Here is a 27,599-nt window from a genome sequence, read left to right as displayed (position 1 = left end):
CTAACAATAAGGAATAAAGCAGAAGAAGTGAATCTGTTTCCGTGGACGTGTCCGTAGTTCCTCTCGTTGACCTTTTCTCCCGTTTCCCAGAAGGCCTCACGGACATTAATCTGCTTCCCATCAGCTCCCTGCTGAGTTCCTCCAGATGGAAACCTCTGCTCCGAGGCTTGTTCTTTATGTTACGCTTATTTTCGTACACTGCCACTGTAAAGGTCAGCGTACTGTCAAACACGAGATGACGTTTCTCGCATTTGCTACCTCTGTGTCTGGAGGAGAAAGGTCAGCGTGGCTCCTCCAGAGATGCTAACGTACCCGTCTTCACCTACGGCACTGGGCCACATTAAACGGGTCGGTTCATTAATATAGCAGATATATATCAGTATATGTGTTAGCTCATTAATATATATGGAACCCTATGGACTCCATGGAACCCTTTCTCTGAGGGGCGGGGCTTAGCTGGAGGCAAAACATCTCAAACTCTCTAGCCTGTAAACACCGGTTAGCATATCTGAACGGACTGTTTTGGCAAGAAAATATATGAAAACACATATTTTAGAGAAGACACTGATACACTCACTCCCAGAGACCGTGAGTGTTGTTTTAAAAAAGTTGCCTCCAGCTTCCCTCTGTTTTGCCTCCAGTTAACAGTGTGAGGTCACAGTGACACAGGCCATATTTCAACACTGGTAAATACTATACTGATACTAAAGTATGAGCTTTAGGTACTTTACACAACACAGCTCCAACAGTTTTCTGCTATAGGACCTGAACTAACCATAGTTTCATTTAGTTTTAGGTCATTTCAGTTATGATAAGCGTAGCTAAATAAAAGATGCTAACGCTAGGAGCTTTACTGAGAAGTAACGTTAGCCATACAATACTATGATCACAAATAATGGTTTATTGTTTCATTGTTTTATTTATTGTTGGAGCTGAAATAGTTACTGTTGACTGTAACTACGCCAAGACAACAACATCCACAAACGTATCTGACAGCTTAAGGTTTGACTTCATCAGAAAATACAGCATAAACTAATATTACCTGACACTAAATTAACCACAACACTGGTTCCAGCTGTTTCTTCTAATGCAGCGATACATTTACTTCTCTTGTAAATAAAATAAATAATCTGAAGAGTGTGACAGTGGCGCCGTACTCACTCTGTGTTGTGGTGGACGGTGTCGTAGCGGATGAACAGGGAGGTGTAGAAGGCCTCGGTGAGCAGCGAGTATACGGCGATCATCACCAGCAGCACCGCCAGCTTCAGCACAGAGTTCAGCCGCAGGAACACGGCGCACGTCACCATCGCCAGGACCCCGGTGAACACGAAGTACTGGACACACACAGACACAACGGCATCACATCTGAGCCTCGTTTCAGCAGGACTCAGGGGAACCTGGTTCAGATCCATCAGGACTCAGTGGAACCTGGTTCAGATTCATCAGGACTCAGTGGAACCTGGTTCAGATTCAACAGGACTCAGTGGAACCTGGTTCAGTTTCATCAGGACTCACTGGAACCTGGTTCAGACCCAACAGGACTCAGTGGAACCTGGTTCAGTTTCATCAGGACTCACTGGAACCTGGTTCAGACCCATCAGGACTCAGTGGAACCTGGTTCGGTTTCATCAGGACTCAGTGGAACCTGGTTCAGATCCATCAAGACTCAGTGAAAACCTGGTTCAGACCCGTCAGGACTCAGTGGAACCTGGTTCAGATCCATCAGGACTCAGTGGAAACTGGTTCAGATTCATCAGGACTAAGTGGAACCTGGTTCAGATTCAACAGGACTCAGTGGAACCTGGTTCAGATTCAACAGGACTCAGTGGAACCTGGTTCGGTTTCATCAGGACTCAGTGGAACCTGGTTCAGATCCATCAGGACTCAGTGGAACCTGGTCCAGACCCTCACAGCCTTTTACAGGATTCTGGTCTTGAAAGATTTTGTTCACTTCCTTTGTTCCATTTCCTTCCTCGCTTCCTAGTTTCTTTCTTTCCCTCCTTGATGTCTTTAATTCCTTCCTTCCTTCCTTCCTTCCTTCCTTCCTCACTTCCTTCCTTCCTTCTGTCTCTCCTTCCTTCCTCACGTCCTTCCTTCCTTCCTTCCTTATTTCCTTCCTTCCCCTCTCCTTCCTTCCTTCCTCCTGTCCTTCCTTCCTTCCTTCCTTCCTTCCTTCCTTCCTTCCTTCCTTCCTCCCTCATGTCCTTCCTTCCATCCTTCCTTCCTCACTTCCTCCCTTCCTTCCTTCCTTCCTTCCTTCCTTCCTTCCTCCCTTCCTTCCTTCCCTCCTTCCCTCCCTCCCTGGTTCTGGTCCAGTGGTAGTTAAAGATCCATCAGAGGCATCAGCTGATATAATATTGTACTGACCACATGGTGGCGCTGTTGCTGATTGACACAGACTGAGACCAGATCTCAGTTAATGGAGACACATTTAAATGAATGAAGGACTCAGAGATGCGTTGTGATTGGTTGGATGTTACCATGAGGTCTGAACTGTATTTTAGAGCCGTATTTGAGTGTTTCACTGTTTCATTTCCATAATGTTTGGTAACTAAAAAGAAACTTCGCCGTAATGACGCCCAGGAGCATCTCATTCCTCCTCGCTTGGTTAATTTGTTGACTTTCGTGGCATCTTTACTAAATCAGCTTGTTCCTGCAGACGTTACACAACCACAACCAGCATCAGCAGCAGCTTCACACAAACAAACCCAGACTAGAAACTGACCTTTATGTGTAAAACACTAAATTAAACACCTGACAACACACGGCACCTGAATGTTTTGTCCCGACGTTAAAAAAGAAAAACCAATCCCTCTCCTCCGTGCGTCTAAAAACAGCTCTTTACTTGTGAAACATAAGCTTTTTCCTAACCCTCGGGAAACAAACAGATTGGCGGCGTACGTCCGTGCAGCGTTTACGTGACTCAAGCCGTGGCTCTTATTGAGTCCATCCATCAGCTGCAACATTGAGCGAGCAAAAAAAAAAAGAAAAAACATAACGGATATTTTCTGGGCGACGTTCTGACGGCTCCATCCGTCGCTGGTGTCTGAGGCGAGACCTCCCTCTGGGTGTGAGCAGATGTTGGGGATGTTTAATTCATCATTTTGTCGCACGAGTGCAAAAAAAAAAAAAGAAAAACCCCAAACAAAGCAGATGTAGACCGGTTTCCCTCGGACCCCCTTAGGAAGCCGGTACCTCTGGGTAGAAGCAGATGTCTGGGATGGTGGTCGACTCGTTGTACGTCTGGTTCCTGAAGGAGCTGGACTTGTCGAAGTCGCACCAGAGCTGCAGGAGACAAACAGGGAGGAATTATAGTCGATGTAGAAGCAGGATCAGCTCACGTTTACGTCAACACTTTGATCTTTGGAGATGAAGCCGTTCATGAAGAATTAATCGCAGTTTGTTTCAAAGTGTTGCATCAGCATGAAAACTGAAATTTTAAAAAGATCTCCACCAAGGATTTTCTGTCAACCGTTTGTATGTTAGCTTCTTATTTTTGTTGCAGTTTATTTCATTATTTGGGCGTCTCATAAATAATAAATGTAAAAAATATAAATAAATCTACCTCCAAGAACTCACAGTTTTTAAACTTTAAATTTTGCTCATCTGTAAAACCACTCGAGTTAATGGAGTCTGTCCATCGGGAACTCATCGTGTTCAAGAAAAGACTTTTGCTAGAGATTCCCCCTAGTGGGCATTAGAGGAACTGCAGCTGAGATAATGTTCCAGCCTCATTTTTCAGCTTCTACACCAATCAAGCATAACATTACGACCACCCTCCTAATATTGTGCGGGTCTCCCTAGTGGTGGCTCATAAGAGGATGGACATCTGAGGTTAGTGGGGGGGTCTTTGAGGGGAGAGGTCTCTGTGGACCCTCCCACAGATACTTGATCAATTTGGGATCTAATGAATTTGGAGGCCAGGTCATAACCTTGAGATGTTCTTCATGTTTTTTTGTTCCTAAACCATTTTTGTGTGAATCCATGTTGCATCAAGGAGTGTCATTGCTGTCATTGGGGTTGGGGGGGTCTGGTCTGGTCTAGGTGGGGGCTACATGTATAGGTAACATCCACACTAATGAACACCAGGTCCAGACGTTTCCCAGCAGAACAACTGAATTGTCACAAGATGGTTTTAATGTTACTTACTTCTCCAAGACTGGTCATAATGTTGTGGCTGATTGGTGTAGATTTAGTTACTAAAACCTCAGCCAAATCTCATGTGATGATGTAATCAGTGAAGTATGAGGAAGAACAGATTCAGCTTTGGGGGCGGGGCCTAACGTGGTGACGGACATAGTTCCATAATCCAACTAAATGTTGGTTTTATTTGTCTGTATCTACATAACGAAGCTCTATTTTCAGGAGGCAACTCATCCCCCACTGGCTGATGAGATGATTCACACCTCGTTAATGTCAGGGAAACATTTTAATTCAGGGTGAAGGTTGCTCTGTTTTACCTTGATTAACTTGTCCTAAAGCCTCCGGCTCCTTTAATGAGTTGCACTGTAAGTAATCAGAGACCCTGGAGGCTAATGAGCGGCTTGTTTCGCGTTCTTTAGTTTTGATTTGTGTCTTTAAAGAGCGGCGCGCCGAGGTCGGCGAAGGCCTCCGTAACAACTTTTTAAATGAAGCTCTGATAAGAGTCGTCATCAAACGCCCGTGAAAGTTGACTCACGATGTTGATCATCGCCGCCAGGAAGTTGATGAGGATGGAGACGAAGATGATGACGTTCCGGGCCGCGTAGGTCTCGTTGATCCAGCAGCAGGCCTTCCTCAGCACCAGGGGCAGACACTTGTAGTCCTCCGCCGTCGTCACCAGGACCAGGCAGGAGTGGAGGACGATGAGGACCGAGAACTGGATCACCATGGTTACCATTCTGAGAGAAGAGCATTGAGATGAGTTTTACCCAAACGGCTCGGTACTTTTTAAACTTTACTTTAGTGACTGGAGGCAGAAAACCAGCAGATAACCCTTAAGATTTCAACGTTCACAAAGGAGCTTTAGTCTTTTAATTGTTTCTTTATGAGAGACTGAAGTTACTTTATGGAGGAAACATGGAGAGAAGACAAAGCCACACTTCATTTACTTCCTGATCAGTTTTGATAAGAATTTTTCTACAAATTCCAAAAAACGAACTGCACGTTTCTGCCTTGAAAATATACTGTATCACTATGTTTTTGTGCCCAGTGCATTTATTTTCACGTCATCAAGGTTTTCACGTTTTTAAAACCAGGAACAAAAACTGTTTCTGCTTTTAAATGAGAAATTAAAAAACAACACAACCTTTTCTTTTATTCTGTAGTCTAAAACGAGAGAGAGAAATGGATTTAACTTTCTGTCTTCTCAAAGGATTTAAAAAGTTAAAAAGCAACAAACCAAAAAATACAAAAAAAAACAACAACAAAACAAAACAACAAAAAGAACAGCTGTATTCTCCTTGACTGAACCAGGAAGTAGTCTCCATGGTGACCACCGGTCCAGGAAGTAGTCTCCATGGTGACCACCGGTCCAGGAAGTAGTCTCCATGGTGACCACTGAACCAGGAAGTAGTCTCCCTGGTGACCACCGGTCCAGGAAGTAGTCTCCATGGTGGCCGCTGGACCAGGAAGTAGTCTCCATGGTGACTACCAGTCCAGGAAGTAGTCTCCATGGTGACTGCTGAACCAGGAAGTAGTCTCCATGGTGACCACCAGTCCAGGAAGTAGTCTCCATGGTGACCACCGGTCCAGGAAGTAGTCTCCATGGTGACTGCTGAACCAGGAAGTAGTCTCCATGGTGACCACCAGTCCAGGAAGTACTCTCCATGGTGACCACTGAACCAGGAAGTAGTCTCCATGGTGACCACCGGTCCAGGAAGTAGTCTCCATGGTGACCACTGAACCAGGAAGTAGTCTCCATGGTGACCACCAGTCCAAGTCTAAATGAACCTGGTTCTTCTCCAGATTCACACAAACACTCGGAGGTAAAGTCTGAAGTTCCAGCTGATTATTGTCCCAGAATCACGTCCGTGCTCCGTTTAGACCGAGAGAAAAGATTTGAAATCACAGACTCTTTTTTTCATTTTAAATTGCAAATCAACTCTTCTTCCTTTCTTTTTTATTTTAGAGTCAAAACGTTTCCCGACTGTTTTCCTTTAATCCTGTGGACACATCATTAAAACGTCTTTTCTGATGAAGCTTTACCTCCTTGTTTTAGATCTCGACTTTACCTCCGCGTGTTGCTGATTAAATCTGGGGTCGAGCTCGGAGGCAAACTGAGCCAGGAGAGAACAGATCGTTTAAAAGCTTTTACTTTTGTGGAGGAATTCATGAATAAAAAATGACTGATCAGAACTGATCCAGGAAGAATTAGACAGGAATGAGAAACATTTTCATCTGTCACAAAGATACAAACACGAGGGTTTCGTAACTAGAGACAGAAAGAAACATTAGAGACAATACAAGAAATATTATGCAGAATCTTTCAAAATATATCCTGTTTTTGTTTGTTTGTTTGTTTGTTTGTTTGTTTGCGAACGAATAAATCATGGACGACAAAAGACAAACGTGTCAGGATGAGACAACACTCAGCGACGTGTCTGACCGTGTGAAAATGAAAGAAAAACGGTTTATTTTTGTTTTTGTTCTCACAGTTTCACAAACACCGACGAACCTGAACGTCTCTCTTACCTGGCAGAAGGAAGCAGACTCTGGATGGTGGTGATGAAGATGAGCACGATGAAGGCGCACACCAAGTTGGACTTGAAAACCTCGTCCCTCATCTGGGAGTACTGCACCGTGAGAGGAGGAGGAGGAAGAGGAGGAAGAAGAAGAGGAGGAAGAGGAGGAGGAAGAGGAGGAAGAGGAGGAGGAGGGAGGGAGGGTGGGGAGGGGAAATGGAAAACAAGTTTTCAGACAAACAGAGGACACAGTCGACACTGAAAATGCTCCTCGGACACATGGACGCTGCCACGGACGCATGCAACGCTTCAACCACAAGCATCAGAGAGAGACAGGAGCCGGGGGAGGAGGGGGGGCGGCCGGGTCCTGGCGTTACCAGACGTACGATAATTATCGTGTTCGTACGATAATTATCATGTTTGTACGATAACGGTGAAACTGTTTTATTTCATTATGTCTGTGGTGATGTTTTACTGAAGCAGTAAATGATCCTGGGCGACGTGAAGTCGGGAATGTACGATAATCTTCCTCAAAATGCGATAACTTTAAGCATCTAGCGCGATAATTCGTCATTTCCCGTCTGGCAACACTGAGGGAACCCTGGGGAACATGCAAAGCTGCAAGCACAACACCACCGGAAGCTAAGCTACGCTAAGCTAAGCTAAGCTAAGCTAAACTAAGCTAAGTTGGGAGACAGTGTTTTTAAGGGAATAAATGTTAGATCGTTCAATGTATTCGTTTACGAAGTCAATTAAAACCTCCAGAGTTAATCTGAACATTTGGGTAAAGAATCATTTTTGTGGAGTCGAGACAAGTTCAGGTTTAGTTAAAACCTTTATTTCAGTGAATTCTGTTTGTTTTGTAACTAATTTTACTTTCTTCGTCATTGCTCTCACCTGTCTTGTCTTTTCTTCCTCCTCCCCTCAGGGTTCACCTGTGTCTTAGTATCCCATCATGCTTTGCGTCTTTTTGCTTTGGTCAAGTCATCTTTGTTCCTGCCTGAATCCTCAGATGTTTCCTTCCCTCTTGGATTATTGTTATTATTATTATTATTATTTACTCTATTTTTGTATAATACATTAATTTATAGCCCTGTGTACAATAAAACATTTTGAGCTTTTGGATGCTAGCCCCATGCTAGCAGCTCCTAGCCTCTTAGCTAAGCTCCTAGCATCCTAGCTGCAGGTCTTTATTAAATCCTCTCACCACATTAAAGCAAAGAATGTCCAGTAAAACACAAGATAAAATAAAAGGTTTGATTTCACTTTAAGTTATTAAATGTATATATTCATCTCTAATGTGGTTTTACTCTGCAGAGAGTGTGCAGACGTCTTTTCTTGTTTATTTGACGTCTAATGAGGGAACAGTTGGACGTGAGTCAGTCAGTCAGTCAGTCTGTCTGTCTGGACGGACGGACGGACGGACGGACGGCTGGGACTCATCTTAAATCTTTCCACCCACGTGACCCCCGCTGCCCCGTCCTTGCTCTGTCTCTTTCTCAAAGGGTGCTGGGAAATTAGCAAGAGGATGCTTCACGTTTGGTCACAACTTCGGCAAAAAAAAAAAAATCAAAAGTAAATAAATAAAATTTTTAAAAAAAGATGAGGGAGGCCAACAGCAAATCACTGCACATTTACCGAAGAGGGTTAAGAGGGGCAAACCCAAGAAAAACCAAAACAGGATTTAAGACCAAACACAAATGTGGGGGGGAGGGGCCAATATGAGGATCAACTCAAAGGTCAAAGGTGAGTTTGGCCGTGGAACAAAAATGAGGAGAGAAGGAGCATAAGCTACAGAAGAACACTGCATTCAAAAAAGAAAATATATATACGTATATATTCATACGGAAACAAACCGTCTGCTGTAAATAAATAACCTGGAAGACAGCCAATCAGATCGCTTGGGGGCGGGGCTTAGAGCATTTAGTGTAGTTTTCTCTTTATTGGCCAGAAGATGCCTCATAATTAAATCCAGATGTCGCATTATTCTGAGTGTGACTACACCAGACTAATAAATGAATACATTTTCTATAGTTTAAGAGGAAATAAGAGCAAATTAGTTCGACATTAAAGCATCAGACGTCCTCATGTTAGTGTGAACTATGCAGTGAATTTTGTAGTTTTTGTACAAACAAACACGATCTGTTAAAAAGTGCTCATGAAATATCCCAACTGTGTGATATGAACGTTATCATTTAGATTTTTTTTTTCATTTTTCTTTAGTGAAAGCAGTGTTAATTAATAAAAAAAAAGAAAAAAAAAGAAAAAGAAAAAGTTGAACAGGTCAACTTTTTTCCCCACAGACTGTAAAGGTCCACGGTGTGGACGGGTGGTCATGAGTAAACTGAAGGGGGTTTAAACGAACGGGCCACTTTTTCTCAGCCTCATCGAGGTCAAACATGAGTCATCGTTCTGTTGGTTTCAAATCTGAGCACCAGTAAGAAAAAACGGGCATTTTAAGAAAATAATTCAAATAAAAACTACAAAAAAACAAACAAAAAAAAAGGAGTTAGCATCTACTGTTAGAGATGTGGTTTGGTTATTCATGCAGGTCTGTATGGAGCCCAAAGTCTGCCACCAAAATGATTCTAAACTAGTTAATTATTAACTAGCATAAAGATAAAAACAGGAGAGAAGTTCTTCAGGAGATCGATCGATTTCCTCATTTAAAGAAGTCTTGAACGTTCAAGAAATTAAATACTATATTTGCTAATTGAATTCAATTCTCATTTTAAAGTAACAAAGAATAACAAATGAAAACTAAGACAAAATCTAATTTAAAGCGTTATCGCGGAGGCAAACTTTGGGCTCCATACGACTGACCGACCGAATAGAGGAAAATACTGAGCGAAAAGAAAACCCCTGAGCACTTTATGCATTTTTACATTTTCCCACCTCTCATTATCAAAGCTCGTCTGACTCATGCAGGTTTTTCTGCCTTTAGCTTACTCATGATAGGACAAAAAATAAAAACAAAAAATCGTTGCTCGTTGTTTTTGTCCTCTGAAAAAACTTCATCTAAGAAGAGATGTGAGGAGGGAGAGAGAAAGAAAAAATAAAAAATCAAACATGTATCTGTCTAAAACCCCAGCTACCTTCTCTTCCAGGCTGGAGTCTTTAAACATCAGTGAGAAAGGCTTGATATGCTCTCTTCTCAACTTATCGCCACTCCGTAAGTCGATGGCGCTCTCTATTCGCTTGTTAATTTCCTCAGGACCAGAGTGGACATGCAAAGCTTGTGCAAGATGGTTTGGAAGCAGATTTATCGAATTTCTCGTTAGGGCAGCCAGAGTCTAGAGGGAAAGCACATGCACATAGAATGAACCTGCTTGTCCCCCGTTTGTTTCATTCAAGTTACAAATGAAAAAAGAAGAAACAGACACACGGTTACGGTCAGAACATACAAATAAGAACTGAAAGAACGGAAGAAAACAGAAATAAATAAAGAAAAGAAGAAGGGAAGACCAGAGCAACATTTGGCATCAGACAGACAGACAGAGAGACAGGCAGACAGACAGACAGACAGACAGACAGACAGACAGAGAGACAGGCAGACAGAGCAAGTCATGCATCTCCCATTCACTCTCGCAGCATCTTCTCTTTTGCGCCGTTCGTGGGGACAAAAGCTGGTAATTATGTTCACATCATCACAACACAAAGCTGCAGTGATTGGAAGCCGGGGAGAATTAAAACACCACTCCCAAATATATACACATATATATATATATAAATACAGATTAAAAAGCATTGAATGGGACAGAAAACATGAGTTCAGTCCTGACACATGAGGACAAAAATGAAGCTTCGGCGCGTCCCTCAGACAAACTAAGAAATGCAGGACGTTACGTGAGTTATTAACGTACTGCTTCATTACTTCCTCCAACAAAAGTTAATTGAAGGAGCTTGAGGCTTGTTAGAGCAGAAATACGTAGAGGATGTGTCGTCCATCGTGGAAAATGGACGCATGATAAAATCACTAAAGCATTTAGGGCAGATTATTTCCATGAAACTCAGATTATAGAAAATACTGAGGTCAATCCTCCTTTACTCTCTAAAGACCCTGGAATTAATAAAACTATAATGCGTGTATATAGATAGATAGATGAGGAATAGTTAAACAGGGGCAGGAATTTAAACTTCTTTCATTTAATTGTACAAAAGCTTACACACTTTTATACATGTTTGAAATAAAATTCTTGAATTCACAGATGTTAAATAATGATAAAATAATAATAACAATAGTTTGTCAGTTTAAAAACTGTCAGTTTTTTTTGTTTTGTTGCTAAGATATGTAGTTTGGGGGGCGGAGCTTAGCTGGAGGCGAAACATCTCAAACACTGTAGCCTGTAAACAGCGATTAGCACATTTCAACAGACTGTTTCATCAAGAATGAACCAGAGAATGTACTGATACACTGACTCTCTGAGACCGTGATTTTATTTTAAAAAGTTTACTCTGACTGATGGGACTTTCACTCACTGGATGGACGATTTGACCAAATGAGGACACAGAGGGGACAAAGTCTGGTCCGTCTTCATCAAGTGAAGCCTCTAAAACAAAGATATTACAAGAAGTAAGTGAAGGGTAACGTAGTAAATACAACTTCTGCTTGAACAACCCTGAAACACACACCTAATGTTGAGTTAGCTAGCGGTTAGCATTAATAAATAATGATTAACTTACGTAATTTCAGTCATGATTCAGTCTAACCCAAACTAAAGTTGTCTATAACTGGCAGTGGCTATTGTGTGATAAAACTTTAAATTAGTGTTTTTGATTTTTTCGGTTTTGGCCCCAAAAAATACAACATTTTCCTGGTTGAAAGTGACAGTGTTTCGCCTCCAGCTTCCCTCCGTTTAGCCTCCAGCTAACGTTGTGACGTAGGCCATGAAGAGGTCTCACGTTTATACACTTGAATCACAAAAAGACGTAATGAAGGTGGAGACGGTTAATGATGAGGAGGTGAAGACTTGTCATGATAAAAGCCTAAACTCTAAAAAACAGATCCAGCTGTTTTGTTTTTCCAGTCGCTTCACCTCCACAGGCGACTTCAACTTAAAGCTCTGTGAGTCGACTTTCACCGCGTAACGTCCTCTGATGAGAAGCGTCTCCGGAGGTAAAAGCGATATAAAGGTCATACGTGAGGATCAGAGTCATTTTCTCAGAGCCACTGACATTAGCGCTCCACCATTACCGGCGAGTCAAAAGTAGCCATATGGCAAATTACCTCTTAGAGCGTCTGAGGCCTGTGAAGCCGGCAGCCATTATAGTAATTACGAGAGAGAGGTGTGATGACGGAGACGCTGAGAGATTCAATAAATCTCTCACTGAGTCCGGTCAATTGAATGTCTCCCGTCATCTCGCTTAATTCAACACGTTAGCACGGGAAATCCATCACCCGCTAATAGATCATTAAACATTCATAAAGCACAGGTGTGAACACACCCAGGACACATTTGACTGATCCAATCTCAGGCCACATCAGGATTAAAAGACACAGAACCTGCTCGACTGGGATGAGAAAAATAAAAATAAAAAAACAAATAAAAACACACGCGCTATAATCATTAGTAATGAGCCTTTTAAAAGACTCTGTCCTTGGAGCTGGTAACTAACACGTCAGCATGTGGTTCATTACTGTCATTTAAGTTGTTTATTTCCTAAATATTCAACAGTATTTATTATTATTTAGTACCAGAGATTTCAGTACGTATGGTGCATAGACTGTATATAAATATGGACCAATTGGACAAACTGGCGCTATTTTCCTACGCTCTGCTCTAAGGTTCCATCGCACACTGTTATTTATTTATTTATTTATTTATTTATGTTTTTACAGCTCTCACTGCTTTACATGGTGGTTGCCATGGCAACTGGAAATCACCATCCTGTTTCTATAGCGTCAAACAACCGAAACAAAACTTATCCAAACAAGTGACACCTGAACAAAAACTAAATCTATATTTGACGTGTATTTTAGTGTTTCAGTTTGGTTCAAGCCCCGCCCACCAACATGGAGGAGGTGGAGCTTAGACAACAATGTTTAGACAGTCTGTGACACGAGTGGCCCACTGAAGGGTCTAATCTGGGCTGCAGATGCTAACGCTAACTAGCTCTGTTGTTGTTACACAGTTGAACGAGCTGTAGAGATATTTTACACATAAACTTTTTATCTATTTATTTTTTTATATTTATTTATCCATGAAATTTTTGTAAAGGTGTTGATTAGAGGTTTTAATTCCTTTTTACGTGGTTTCTGTTCTATCTATCTATGTTATATATATCTATGTTTATGTTTGCACGTTTGAAATAAAAAAACTGAATGTATTACGTGTATTATTTGAATAGTTTAAAATTGAATGAAAAATGATAATGAATAATATAGAACACATGTAGGAAAGTGAAAGGTTCCTGTTTAATCTCTCATCACTTTGTCCTTAAAACCGTCCTGCTCTGCTCTAACACATTTACTAACGTTGTGTTTGCAGAGCGTGTTTTGTCAAATGCATAAAGACGTTTTCTTTCTTTGCTTGTATTTTTCACGCTGTGCAGCACGAGTTCCTCCCGTTCACGGCGCAGCGGGGATCACAGAGGAAATAACAAACTTTAGCAGAAAGGTGAATCTCATACTTCAAAAGACGACTTGATAACCTCAATAAGCCTCGTGCCCCTGGTCTCCCGCCGGCTGCAGGGACTCGCTCAGAGGAGCCGAGCGCCGCGATGTCCTGATTGTTTTTGGCGTTCGAGTCCCCGAGGGAGGATTAGAACCTAAAGGGCACATGCTCACATCTCTGGCATTTCTCTCTTTTATGCCGCGATGTTTCCCGGAGCTCAGTGTAGGATTACATACGGGAAACATATGAATAACACGACACGCTGCCATGTGGGAAAGGGCAACGTACTGGATGATGCCAGGGAAAGGGCAAGTGGATGGAGGAGGAGGAGGAGGAGGAGGAGGAGGAGGAGGAGGATGAGGAGGAGGAGGAGGAGGAGGAGGAGGATGAGAGGAGGAGGAGGAGGAGGTGAGGAGGAGAGGGAGGAGGAGAGGGAGGAGGAGAGGGAGGAGGAGAGAGAGGAGGAGGAGGAGGAAGGAGGATGAAGGGGGAGGAGGAGGAGGAGGAGGAGGAGGGAGGAGGAGGAGGATGAAGAGGAGGAGGAGGCGGAGGAGGAGGAGAAGGAGGAGGAGGAGGAGGAGGAGGAGGATGAAGAGGAGGAGGAGGCGGAGAAGGAGAAGGAGGAGGAGGAGGTGGAGGTGGAGGACGAGGATGAAGAGGAGGAGGAAGATGAAGAGGATGAAGAGGAGGAGGAGGAGGAGGAGGAGAAGAGGAAGAGAGGAGGAGGATGAGAGGGGAGGAGGAGGAGGAGAGGAGGAGGAGGGGAGGAGAGGAGGAGGAGGAGGAGGAGGGGAGGAGAGGAGGAGGAGGAGGAGGAGGGGTGAGAGAGGAGGATGAAGAGGAGGAGTGAAGAAGGAGAGGAGGATGAAGAGGAGGAGGAGGAGGAGGAGGAGGAGGAGGAGGATGAGGAGGAGGATGAAGAGGATGGGGAGGAGGAGGAGGAGGAGGAGGGGGAGGATGAAGAGGAGGAGGAGGATGAAGAGGAGGAGGAGGATGAAGAGGAGGAGGAGGAGGAGGAGGAGGAGGATGAAGAGGAGGAGGAGGAGGAGGAGGAGGAGGATGAAGGAGGAGGCGGAGGATGGAGAGGAGGAGGAGGAGGATGGAGAGGAGGAGGAGGATGAGGAGGAGGAGGAGGAGGAGGTTGGTGTTGGGCAGCGTCAACACTTTCTTTTTTTTAACGTGCTCATGACGTCTCATGTCTGGTGCTGTGACAGATTAACTCTGAGGCAGGAAGTAGATTTCACTGCGTCTCTTCAAAGGGTTCAGAGCAGGAGGTTATGTAAACCACAAACACACACGCTCACGGGCAAAGAAGAAGAAGAAGAAGAAGAGGAAGAAGAAGAAGAAGAAGAAGAAGAGGAAGAGGAGGAAGAAAGTGGAGCATCGAGTGAGACGTGGTGACAGCGAGTGGGACGGAGTGGACGGAAAATTATCAGGAGGACGTGGAGACATGTTCGGCTGGAGGAGAAAACCTTTGATAGTCGGTAGGAAAATACCACGGAAACACTGGACCTGATCAGCCAGAACATTATGACCTGGAACTCGATCAGTTTGGGATCTGGTGAATTTGGACGCCAGGTCAACACTGCTCTACCTCTGGTCTGGTCTGGTCTGGTTTGGTTTGGTCTGATTTGGTCTGTTTTGGTCTGGTCTGGTCTAACTCTAGTCTGGTCTGGTCTGGCCTGGTCTGGTCTGGCCTGGTTTGGTCTGGTTTAGTCTGGTCTGGTTTGGTCTGGTCTGGTCTGGTTTGGTTTGGTTTGGTCTGGTTTGGTTTGGTTTGGTCTGGTTTGGTTTGGTCTGGTCTGGTTTAGTCTGGTCTGGTTTGGTCTGGTCTGGTCTGGTCTGGTTTGGTCTGGTCTGGTTTGGTTTGGTTTGGTTTGGTCTGGTTTGGTTTGGTCTGGTCTGGTCTGGTCTGGTCTAGTGGTTTGGTCTGGTCTGGTCTGGTCTGGTCTGGTTTGGTCTGGTCTGGTCTGGTCTGGTTTGGTCTGATTTGGTCTGGTCTGGTCTGGTCTAGTCTAGTCTAGTCTGGTCTGGTTTGGTCTGGTCTGGTCTGGTCTGGTCTGGTCTGGTCTGGTCTGGTTTGGTCTAACTCTAGTCTGGTCTGGTCTGGCCTGGCCTGGCCTGGTCTGGTCTGGTCTGGTCTGGCCTGGTCTGGTCTGGCCTGGTTTGGTCTGGTTTAGTCTGGTCTAACTCTAGTCTGGTCTGGTCTGGTCTGGTCTGGTCTGGTTTGGTCTGGTTTGGTCTGGTTTGGTCTGATTTGGTCTGGTCTGGTCTGGTCTGGTCTGGTTTGGTCTGGTCTGGTCTGGTCTGGTCTGGTTTGGTCTGGTTTGGTTTGGTTTGGTCTGGTCTGGTCTGGTCTAGTGGTTTGGTCTGGTCTGGTCTGGTTTGGTCTGGTCTGGTCTAGGTGGAACTGGTTTAACTGTTCCTCAGACGTGTCCTGGTCCTGTCTGTCTTTGGTTTTCGCGTCCTCCTCCCGTCCCCTGATCTAGAGACTCCAGCCTCGTCCTGTTTAACCGGTGCAGTTTGAAACGGTTCCCGTGACGTCGCTCCGGTGCCAGATAATTCCTCATTATTCAGTCTGTGCCAGAACTCAAGCTCCGTCTAAAGTCAGAGTGTGACTTCCTGTTGGGAGCATTTGTTCCTGTGGTTTTCTTCTCTTTCTAGTGAAAGTTTCCTGCTGCCCGAGCCTCGAGTTTGTGTGTTCTCTAATAAAATCAGTCTTATTACATTATTGTTACGTTTAACTGGGCAGAAGGTCACTTCCTGGTTCATTGAAGAAAAATCTTTTTGTTTTAATAGCTTTTCCATTTAATTTCAATTTTATTTTTTGTTACTTTGTTATTTTTATTTTTGACTACACTATAAATGATGGTTCTTTTACTTATTATTACTTTTTCACCAGCTTCCTCTCACTGTCCGTAGACATGTTGCTTCTCAGGTTAATAATCCGGAGTGACTGTGGATTATTGTCAGTCTCTCTCTCTAAAAATGTGCAAAACCTAAATATCTCAATAATAAACTGGTGATGGAAACACCTACATTTCTAAAAACCTCTCAAACATCTAAAGCTAAAACACTTTTACGCTCTCATGCGCTGTTTTTTTCAGACGTATCGATATAAATGTTTTATATAAACACTTTTTTTTTGTCATTTCCTGTCACCTGAGATGAGTCAGGAGGTCATGTGACCAGTTAATTTCAAGACCATCCTCCTGCTTTTATTCTGAGACACAGACTGAGGACTGGTCCATGCTTGGTTACAGAAAACCAATGAATGAATAAAACATTTTTTTTTCTTTTCTGGCTTTAAAAGCTGCCTTTAAGGAGCGAGTGCAGGAGAAAAGCAGGAGAGTGAGACCTCCGGCTCCAACAGAGACTCAATAACACTCGTCCTCCTTCCAGGTGAAAAGCACAGTGACGGTGCAGTGCATCATGGGAGCCGGCAGGAAGACAGTGAAGCATGAAAGCAGCAAAGACAGATTCACTGGGCGGCTCCAGAGACACCAACAGGGGGGGGGGGGGGGGGGGGGGGTCCCATAGCCTCGACTCATTCCTCAGTTAAGATCCAAACAACACTGTGTGTGTACACTGTGACTCTCACACTGATCATGAAGCCAGTCATGCTGGAGGGGGGGGGGCCTGAAGGACAGAAACCCCCCCGGAGAGAGAGGAGTCATAAGAGACGTCTGAGGAGCTTTGATGTGCAGAGAGACGCCGCGTGAAGAGTCCTGACAGGATTCTTAGTTTTTATTTTGTCACAAACAAAGGAAGTGACACTTCTGAATAAATACATAAATAAAACTCCTCTGGATCCAAACTCCATTAAACACTATAAGCTGAAGACGTGTGGAGTTCACTGACAAACTTCACAGCAGCTTCTCAGCCTCTGATTTCAGGAGTTAACGAGGTTCATAATTAGGAGCGAGCGACAAAACACAAACACGTCAAACAAGTTCTGGCTTTTCAGGCGTCACAGGGATTTTTTTTTTTTTGCCACAAACTGTGGTTTATTCCTGTTAATAGGTAGAGGGGAAGATATTTACATTTCTATACGTGCATTTAGTTTTCATAAGCACCGATCAGCCACAACATTATGACCACTGACAGGAGAAGTCAATCACATTTAAACCGTTTAAGGTCAATTCAGTTGTTCTGCTGGGAAACTTTAGGACCTGACATTCATTCATGTGGATGTTACTTAGACATGTAGGACCCACCTAGACCAGACCAGACCAGACCGGACCAGACCAGACCAGACCAGACCAGACCAGACCAGACCCCCCCACCCCATAGCAACGACCCTGAGCAGGATCCAGCCTGACACAGACACAAAACATCTCGAGGTGTTGACCTGGCCTCCAAATCCACTAGATCCCAAACTGATCCAGTATCTGTGGGATGATCCAGCGTGGAGGCCCCGCCCCTCAGCCGTAGAGGCCCCGCCCCTCAGCCCACCCTGCAGGTTTCTGAGAGTGAGCTCACCCCGTTTGTTTTTTCCTGGTGAGTCACGGAGCTGAGGAGCAGCAGGTCGTAGGAGGTCACCAGTCGGTTGTTTTGTTCTGGTGGAAGAACCAGAACATCGAGTTCCAGGCAGGCGCCATGTTTTTGGTTCTGGGCGTCGTCCAGCAGCGCAACAGCTCGTCCCCTCAAACTAATCTCTGGATGCAAATGTGGCCTCAATATGCAGCTTCACCCCCCCAACCCCTCCCCTCCACTCTGAGCTGTTATGCATGATGGCACATGACGGACTGACTGTGACGGACTGACTCTGGACCAACATCTCTACCGACCACTGGACCAGAACCAGGAACACATGGAACTAACAGACGTCTCTGATTCAGGCTCATTTCTACCAGTGGATGAATCAATGAGTTCAGTATCTGGTCTTTAATGGGACCAGGACTCAAAGTGGGGTCCTGGACCACCTCCACGATGTGGACTGACACCAGATAGGCGTTCACACCTGGACTCTAACCTGGACTCTAGAGAGTCTCGATTGATGGACACGGACACATGGAGGGGACATAGGGGAGGACGCTTAAACAGACAAGGCACAATCAGAAGCGCGTTACCACGGCAACACATTCTCTCCACTCATCCCAAGGAAAACAATGTAAAGACAAAAAGAAAGCAACAACCAATCAGGCGAGACAACCGAGGGAGGGTCCCATGCACTGCAAAAAAAAAATAATTACAATAATGAAACTAAAAACTAAAAGAAATAGGGAGAAAGCGTCCGTCCTGAGAAACAATCCTGCAGTGAGGCCTGAAGTCTTACTTCTAAAACCGGATTATTCCACATGTTTAGCTGGTCTGTTTAGCTCCCGGCTGCAGGACAGGTTCTCTGGAGACGGACGTTCTCTCCCAGTGTGATTTAAAGAGCACATGGACCTGAACCCCGGGCCGCTCTGGGCCGGGACTTACGTTCTGCTTCCCCACGATGTTGTCGAAGGGGAGCTCGGGGCTCCAGGACGCCTCGTTGAAGGTGGCGCTGCTGGCCCGCCGGTCGGCCGAGCTCACCGCCTCCTTCATGATGTCCTCGGGCAGCGTGAGCAGGCTCTCCTCCGGCTGCTTGATCAGGTACGTCTCGATGTTGTGGCGCCGGAGGAAGTCGTTGCGGTCCTTCCCGTGGCCCTCCTCCACCTCGTAGTCGCCGTTCAGGCAGTCCAGCGCGGCTTTGGAGATGTGGATCCGCCTGAAACACGTTTTAGTTTGGTTCATTAATATCACGATGAGCTAGTGAACGGCTGCCTTCCATTAAGGCGACCAGACGTCCTCTCTTTGAGATAAATGTGTCTGGTCACCTTAATTCCTTATTCAGGCAACTTCTTGGGCTCACAAACCTGCAAACAACATGCTGCACCATAGACTGTAAAAGAAATGGACGCCATGACGGCTCTTCAAGAATGAAGCCAGAGCATGTGGAGCTCCCCCTGGTTGCTGGCTGCAGTATAGGTTGTATAAGCCCCGCCCCCTCCATTTTAATGGATAGATGGCTGTAGCAAATTAGGCCACGCCCCCATTTGGGTGAAAGCAAATACAAATCCCCCTGTAGTCAGCGTTTATTTTGCGCTGCTAGCGTTTGAAAACATACATAGCGTCTATATTAAATGAATGAATCATGACATGAATACAGCATGAAGCTTAGCCTACGTTAACCCTTTCGCTAACATCACTCTGCTCTGTCGTCATCTACTGTCATTTCACTTCAACATTCACTCCTTTGACTTTTAAGCGTGAAGTTAGAATTTTTAACATTTGAATTTTTAACTGTGACGACAGACATTAGCATCCTAATTTAAAGTGGTAAAGTGTTTGCAGACGTTTTATTTTCTTATGGCTTGAAACCACACGTCTTTGTTTTTTGTCCTTGTCTCTTGAGAAAATCTCAGAGTTTTATCTTTTAAACTGTTCTAAGACCAACACACAACGCAGCAACGTTTCCTTTGTTTTCACCCATAAAGGGGCGTGGCCTTATCAGTGATGTAGAGTTACTGTCTTCTATTGGACTCGGGCCAAACTATATTTTATTCAAGGTTGGTTTCTGTAATTTCAGGTTTTGCTGTAACACTGATGCATGTCCAAAGTTTTGGTAGCACAGTTCCAGACTCATTAAATCCCGACTGAGGCTTCCTGTTCTCTATCAAAACACCTCTGCAGGCATTTAATCAGGTTTTGATTTTAATTTCTCACCTCTCTGTTCTCAGGCTTGGAGGACTCGTATCAAAGTTCACAAACATCCAGTTAAATCTCAGACAGAGAGAAAAACCCAAAGCGGGTGATTTCAGGGACACGTTCAGCCAATCAGAGAGAGCCGGGGTCCGGGGTGAGAACAAGAACCCGTCAGGTGGATTCAGACGAACCCAAAGGTCACGTCGATGGATTCCAGCACCTATTAGAAGGTGTTTAATGAGCAGGGTGAAGCCTTCAGAGCACTTCAGATAAACTGGAGCTCGGTTTGTCCACGTTAGCAGCTGCTACTATAACTGGACATCATGTGATCCAGAGTCACGTCCATGCTCTGTTTAACTTTAGACCAACAGAAAAGATTTCTTCTTCTTCTACAGAAGAAAACTTCTGAATCTAATAACCACTGGTTTCTCCTTTACTTCTCTATCTTGTTTCATAGATTAAAGGAGCAAAGGATCCTTTTCATGTTCTTTTGATTTGAGTCTTTTGGTGGAAAAAACAAATCAGCCTCTGAACATGGACTGAAAAAAAGAAGTGTCTGTATCTCTAAATTTATTCTCTGAATATAACGTGGATTCATCCATCATCATGATCATCATGATTATACACTTTAACTCAGTGAATCATCTGCAATCACCATGAACAAATGTGCAGCTGATCCGGTCGTGACAGGCAGCAGAACCAACCCGTAAAGATGGAAGACGCTAAACAGCACGTTGGTCCTCTCCATGGGACATTTGAGGACAAAAGAAACAAGACGGAACAGTGAAGCCACATAAAGTATCATCACACTCTGCAGGAAGTAGCACTTCCAGCTTCTAATAGCACTTTAACGAAGCCAAGCATACGTTAGCCAGGGATTCTGCTAGCACTTGGGCTAACACGGCTAATAACTGGAGACAAACCAAGACAAACCAAGACAGAGACAATACAAACCAATGAGAAATGGACTACCGGAACAAGACATTGCTGGACAAGGGCGGATAACATGGAGTTGTTGGAATTTAATCCCAGACAGACGGGAGACATGCAGCCAACATGGGACCAATGGACACTAAGAAAATCCACAATCAATGCTAACAAAGAAACCGCTGTTAGCCCAGTGTTCTAACATCTGTAACTGAAAGGTTATATCCATATATATCTATATATATATATATATATATATATATATATATATATATATATATATATATATATATATAAACATATATATATATATATATATATATATATATATATATATATATATATATATATATATAAACATATATATATATATATATATATATATATATATATATATATAAACATATATATATATACTGTATGAAGGAAGACGTAAGACAATAATTACCGAGTGAAATTCTGTAACATCCAAAAATATGGAACATGACATAGACGACCTTTTAATCTTTTAAATAATCAGTTTAATTAATTAGAAAAATGCTCAAAACTGGAACAGTGGCGTCTTTATGCATTGGGTGTATGTTTACACACATTTATTTATTTACTTTACTCTAATTCCACTTCTGTTTTTATCTTTGCTCTGAGATTTATCCCGGTTTTATTGATCTTTGTTAGATTTATTATTCATCTTCTTGGTCCTCATGTTCTGGATCGACATTAAAAACCTTTTTAATCCTGAAACCTATAGTAACTCATGATGTAGACGACCATACGTTTACCTGCTGCGTCACATTTCATCCTTTTACTACAACATAATGTTTGTATGTATTTATCTGCAAAAAAAAAATAAAAAATGGCTGCCAAAAGCTACTGGTTGCAGTGTGTGGATGAATCCACCAGGGGGCAGATGACAGAGCTCAAATTGTTTGCAGCAGGTTTTTCAGAGGAAACTCATCTATCAGATCTGACACATTAGTCGTTGGAGGGTTGAAGGAATAAAAACGTCTCCTCAGGTTTCCTCACCCTGGGATTCCTCCAGACTCCAGCTTGTTGGCGATGTCCACGTCCCAGGACCAGACGTCAAACTGCCACTTGCGGAGCCCCAGAACGCCGCACAGCACCGAGCCCGAGTGGATCCCGATGCGCATGTCGATGTCGTGTTTCGTGCGCGACCTCACGTATCTGAAAGACAGAAAGAGGAACAAAACAATGCACATCTACCTTCCTCCCGGTGCGTTTTTCAAATGCAACAGTTTCTTTCATGCTTTCTGTTGTTTGGCGTCGAGTCTAAAAATACTCCAGGGTTATTTCATCGTCTGTGCGAATTAATTCTGCAAATTAAAACACACGAAATTGACCTTTGGTGGAACCGAACACTGATAACGCTGTCCCATAAATCCACCAAGAGATGAACACAACGGAACAGCTGCAGCACATTCTCACACACTCGTTAATACATTTGTTCCTCATTTCATACTTTATTATCCGCGGACTCAGCCGCAGCAGGAACGAGAAAAATAAACGTGTGGAGGAGCAGACGGGGCCCGTCACGCCCATTCCTGCCTCCCGCTCTCATCTCAGGCCTCGTAATAACATCGGGGATGAATGTGAGGTGAAAGGCATGCTGGGAGTTTAAAGGCTGAACCACACCTGGAACTGACTGAGTTTAGCTGAGACGAGGAAGACGAGGAGGATGATTTGACCATGACGGGATTAGTTCATCTCCTCCGATCTGATACAGATTACAGCTCAGGCTGGTATCGGCGATACCGATCCAATACCGATACTTAGTGTAAATACACTCTAATGTATCTGGCAAAAAAAAAAAATAGTGTATTTCAAATCATAGCCTCATAGAGAATAGAAAACATCAAAGTAATTTATTAATTTATTTTAAGTATATTGAGGTATCAGCCTCATTTACTATATAGCCGAGCTAATACAACAAAAAACCCAAACAGAGACAAAATATGTTGTGTTGCCACAACTCAACAGCTTAGTTACTTTCCACCGTGTTCCTGGTAATGATATAAATGACTGAAGTATGGAAAGTATTGATATTTTCATTTGAGAATCAATTTTAGAGCATAAAGATCTGGTATCAGAGGTATCGATATTTCAATATCGATCTGCACATCCCTGACCCTTGACCCCTGACCCCTGACCCACAGGTATTATTCTGTCAGTATCTGGACTCTAAACATCTCACATCTTCTCAGATGTCGTGTATGACGAACTCCCACCGAAAAGATTTGATTGGCCCGATAGATCTTTGCTGGAGCAGATTCAGTTCCCGCACAGAGGCACCAGATAAACTTTCTAACTATCTGGGTTTATTCTCCATCGAGTAGACGACAGAAAAACATCCAAACAGATCATGTCTCCTCTCAGACATTCAGACCTCAAGCAAAAGACGTGAAAACTCCGTCTGGGTTTCATTACGAGGTGCGTTTCAATCGATACAAGGTTAAAAAAAAATACTCTGCATGAACAAGGAGACACCAGAGACATTTAGCTGTGAACTAATTGGCCTCAGATCAGACTCAGACTCCAGAACAAGTTTGTAAGTTTTGTCGTCTGTAACTTAAACTGAAGGTGCATCAGAAATAGGAACCAGCGTCATGAATCAAAGTGAACCTCTAGACTGAACAATGAGGCTGAATGATCACATTGGTCATTTTAAAGGAAAAGTACAACATTTATTCCTTTCCAATCTGGCATTTCCCACAGACCCTCCATGTTTACAGCCTGGTCTCTGTAGCTAATGTCTCAGTTCATTACAGCTTTACAGAGGATTTACACAGAACTCATCTGTTCAGATTACATCAAGGCTTAAAAATATGAATAAGCTCCACTCAAGCTCCTGGTCTTTGACCGTTGCTGATGGAGCCGGGAGGAAGGAGGAGTCAGGCCTCACTGAGCTTTAAAAGGAGGGAACGTCTCTGAAGGTTTGTCCGTCCTGGTGAAACATCTGCACATCAACAGGTCCGTTTCTCCCCAGCTGGCTCTTAAAAAAGGTTTATCTACCCTTCAGAGGACAAGTCAACCTTTAAACAGAAGCTGTGGTCACGTTGTCTCCACACGAACCCTCTGATCAGTGAGAGAACCCAGAGCAAACCTCCAGCTCATCCATCACTAATCCCCTCGTTCTTCCAGCCGGGTCAAAACGCTGCAGCGCCCAAGACCGTCCACGAAAAACTCACCGTTCTGGGAACTTAAAGATTGTAGGACTGAAACGTGGGTGAAAGTGTCAGTCGCCCCCATCTGGCCACACCCTGTGACTGCAGCGTCTTTCAGTAGAAACGACTTCTTACACACTGGATAAAAGCAGCGTGCATGTAACTGTTTGCAGGAAACGGGTTTAATTCACTGAATCACCTGACGAACTGTCGCTCGAACTGTTTCCTGCGTCTGAGGATCAAGAGGCTGGTTGTTAGACGCACTCCAGCAAAGAGCCTGAAAACTGCACTTAGAGCCGTGTTGATGCAATTTGCATCAGCCTCTTAACTTCATGTGAACACACACACACACACACACACACACACACACACACACAGCAGCAGCAGCTAACGAATGACACTCGGACTGAAGACTTTCTGAATATTCGCTCAAGGTTTAGTTCCTGTGAATGAATCCACTTCACTCGGTTGTTATATCATGTTGAGACTGTTTTAAATGACACCAGCCAGACTCCTCCCCGTCCAGGTCAAAGGTCAAAGACGACGTCTGTGTGGGTCTGACAGCAGCCATGTGTTTAGAGGAACGTTAACGTAGCCGCCTGTTTGAACCGTATCAGCCAGAAAAAGCTGCAGCGTGACGTGACTCTGCAGGACGAAGCTGCAAACTGTTCGTCCTTTAAAGGGATTTTTCCTTCAGCAGCTTTTACAACAGACTCTAAACATCTCACTTCTCCACACGCAGATAATTAGTTGTAAACTAATTAGTTTTCTTTCCCAATCACCTTATGTGGTATTTTAAATATTTATGTTTTTTGTATATTTTTATTTTTCATGTATTTTTTTTAATTATTATTATTATATTTGTTATTCATGCTATTATCTTATTGGTTCTACCAGATCTTTGCCAGAGAAAGAAGTTGGCCAGACGTCCGGGCTATTAATTAACCTGCATAAAATCTATATAAATATATAAATTAGGTTTTGATTCACGACCGTGCGACTGCAGGGAAACGAATCCAGTTTTAAGAGGCTCACGTAGATCAAATGTTCGCTCAGACTTCCAGATCTTTCTGGTTTATTTCAGAGTTTTACTATAAAATCCAGCACATTGAGACGACGCGTCCTTTAAGTTTATCACACTCACTTTCTTCTCGGCCACGATTCATCAGGTCTTTGCAGTTTAAATCTCTCTCTTCTCAGAACCAATGAGTTTAACATCAAACTGGAGAAACATTCAAAGTTACGAATGTAACCGAGGTTCTATGAATCAAACTGGAGTTCAGGGAGGAGGAGACTTTCTTTTCTCACTTCCTGATGTGTTCTGCTCTGAGAGGAAGGATCAGAGCTGCAGCTTCAGGCAGGTTTGAACAAGTGAACTTTAAGACTTTCTCAGACCTTTATGGGTTAAATTTGAGACCTACACCAGATATATTGTCATTCCAAACGGGGCTGAATTCTGGATCCCACTTCTCCTGTAGTTTTATTTCTGCTCACAGTCATATTCCATGTTTTATCTTTTTAAACGGATCATTCACAGATCTCCACTCCACCGTCATTTATAACGTTTTCTATTGAACACGACCCTGAATTATGTCGTCACGTCTTCTTTATTGTATTGTACTGTGGGTGTTGGGTGTTGCTGTGAACGGCAACTCTCCCTCAATGTCAATAATTATCAATTTTTCTATCTATCTGTAAAGAACTACACGGGTCCAACTGTGAACGCCACCAACGTACTGAACAAAAACGGACGGGAGGATTTAAGACTTGACTAAATGTAGTTTCTGAGCTCGTATTTAAGACTTTTTGAGACGAACCCTGTTTAGGTTTTAGGATAATAACGTGAGAAGACGAGGGGACGGAGGAGGACGGTACCTGATGGTTTTGATCATGCTGAGGCCCATCTCCACGCAGCAGTGGGCGTGGTCCTGCCGGGGCTCGGGGAGGCCGGACACGCAGTAGTAACAGTCTCCCAGGATCTTTATCCGCAGACAGTGGTGCTCCTGCAAAACACCAATCCACACAGAGACGCTCAGTGAGAAACTCATCGAGTTTCCACTTCCAGCGGGAGACGGGGCTAATGAAATGTATCGGGTTTTCTCTGCGTTCATTTTCTGACCGGCCGAGCGCGACCGTCTAATATCAGACGAGTGACTGGAGGCAGAGATTCACTCTTATTTATCCAGCGTCTTTATTCAGCTTTCAGGAGGAAAACTGAAGAAAGGCTTCACTTCTTTTCATGTGAAGATGTTTGACCAGTGTAGGTTTTATTTTTCAGTCTGATCACAATCTGTCTCAACATGATCTGAGTCAGAAATAGTTTCTTTGAGCTGAATACCAATTAAAAACAATCGCAGTCTTTTTAAAAACGGTTTTGTAGAACTTTAAATGAGACGTTTTAAACAAACTCCAGACGTTTGAAGGATCGTTCTTGTCTCGTGTGTTATTCTGACTTTGCAGAATTGCATCAAACGGCTTTGATCAGGAATATTTTACATAACCTTGATTTTACTGACTCGACTCAGAGTAAACAGAAATAATCAGGAATGGACACTTCACAACAGGAAGATGTGAACACAGACTAGTGATGTGTGGATCGATACTGAAATGTCGATACTTCTAATACCAGGTCTTTATGCTCTAAAATCGATTCTCAAATCAAAATATCGATACTTTGGATACTTCAGTCACAGTTAATGTAGGAACACGGTGGAAAGTAACGAAACTATTGAGTTGTGGCAACACAACAAACCTTGTGAAACACCTCAGGTTAAACCACAACACAGAATACGAGACATTTATGATGAGGACAGAAGAGGAGAGAACAGGGTCACAATTATTATTTTTTTATTAATAATAATTATTTCATTATTTATTTTAATGGTCTTATTATTTTACTCACTTGAAATACTTGAAATATGCTAACCGCCGTTTACAAGCTAGCGTGTTTGAGATGTTTTGCCTCCAGCTAAGCCCCGCCCCTCAAACAACAGACCAATAGAAAAGATTTTAAATCACTGACTGATGGAAAAAAAACTTCTTCTTGTTCTGTTTTCTCCTTAAGTTCTCTTTCTGGACGAAATATAAAATTTGGTGTTTTATCGTCAAAAATCAAACTTCAAATAATCAAAACGTACATGGACCAGTTTATTTAATGCTTCAGGTAACAAAGACCCGTCAACCCAGACTCAACTGGGGTCTTTTGGGTAAATTATGTGCAGTTAGAAACACATCAACATCTAAAAAGGTCGACATACGCTGTTCTTTTGCCACTTATCTTGAACTTCTGCAGCAGAAATCCTCGGTGTTTGACAGGCGGACGTTTCTAAATCTCAAAGTCGAAATCAAAGCGAACAAACAGCTGAGGTGACTTACGTGTGCGAGGCGGTCGAAACGTGCAAAGAGTTCATTCAACATTCGCACCAGCTCCTGCGCTGACAGCGTCGTGGAGAGGTTAGTGAAGCCTTTGACATCTGCGAAAAGAATGCTGAATAAAATACGGAAATGTCACTTTAATCGCATCCAGGTCAGCTGTGAAGAAGTTA

General features: G+C 43.5%; 1 protein-coding gene across 2 annotated transcripts in view; it reads right to left on the bottom strand.

The window, feature by feature from the left end:
- The window catches only part of adcy8 (adenylate cyclase 8 (brain)), a 90,095-nt gene that overhangs the window by 21,635 nt on the left and 40,861 nt on the right, over positions 1–27,599 (bottom strand). The window contains exons 4-12 of one of the 2 annotated variants that reach the window (XM_047589788.1): positions 27,430–27,541; positions 25,930–26,057; positions 21,899–22,057; positions 18,701–18,971; positions 9,758–9,955; positions 6,673–6,773; positions 4,679–4,880; positions 3,196–3,285; positions 1,162–1,334 (exon numbers count right to left, since the gene is read on the bottom strand). In XM_047589788.1, the coding sequence (XP_047445744.1) occupies positions 1,162–1,334; positions 3,196–3,285; positions 4,679–4,880; positions 6,673–6,773; positions 9,758–9,955; positions 18,701–18,971; positions 21,899–22,057; positions 25,930–26,057; positions 27,430–27,541 (1,434 nt within the window). The remainder of the gene's footprint in view (positions 1–1,161; positions 1,335–3,195; positions 3,286–4,678; positions 4,881–6,672; positions 6,774–9,757; positions 9,956–18,700; positions 18,972–21,898; positions 22,058–25,929; positions 26,058–27,429; positions 27,542–27,599) is intronic. The other variant, XM_047589789.1, reaches the window with a different exon arrangement.

This window comes from Mugil cephalus, chromosome 7, assembly GCF_022458985.1.
Source record: "Mugil cephalus isolate CIBA_MC_2020 chromosome 7, CIBA_Mcephalus_1.1, whole genome shotgun sequence".
In the NCBI taxonomy this organism is placed as follows: Eukaryota; Metazoa; Chordata; class Actinopteri; order Mugiliformes; family Mugilidae; genus Mugil; species Mugil cephalus.
Note: the sequence above shows the minus strand (reverse complement) of the source record. Positions and strands in the feature narration are given on the sequence as shown.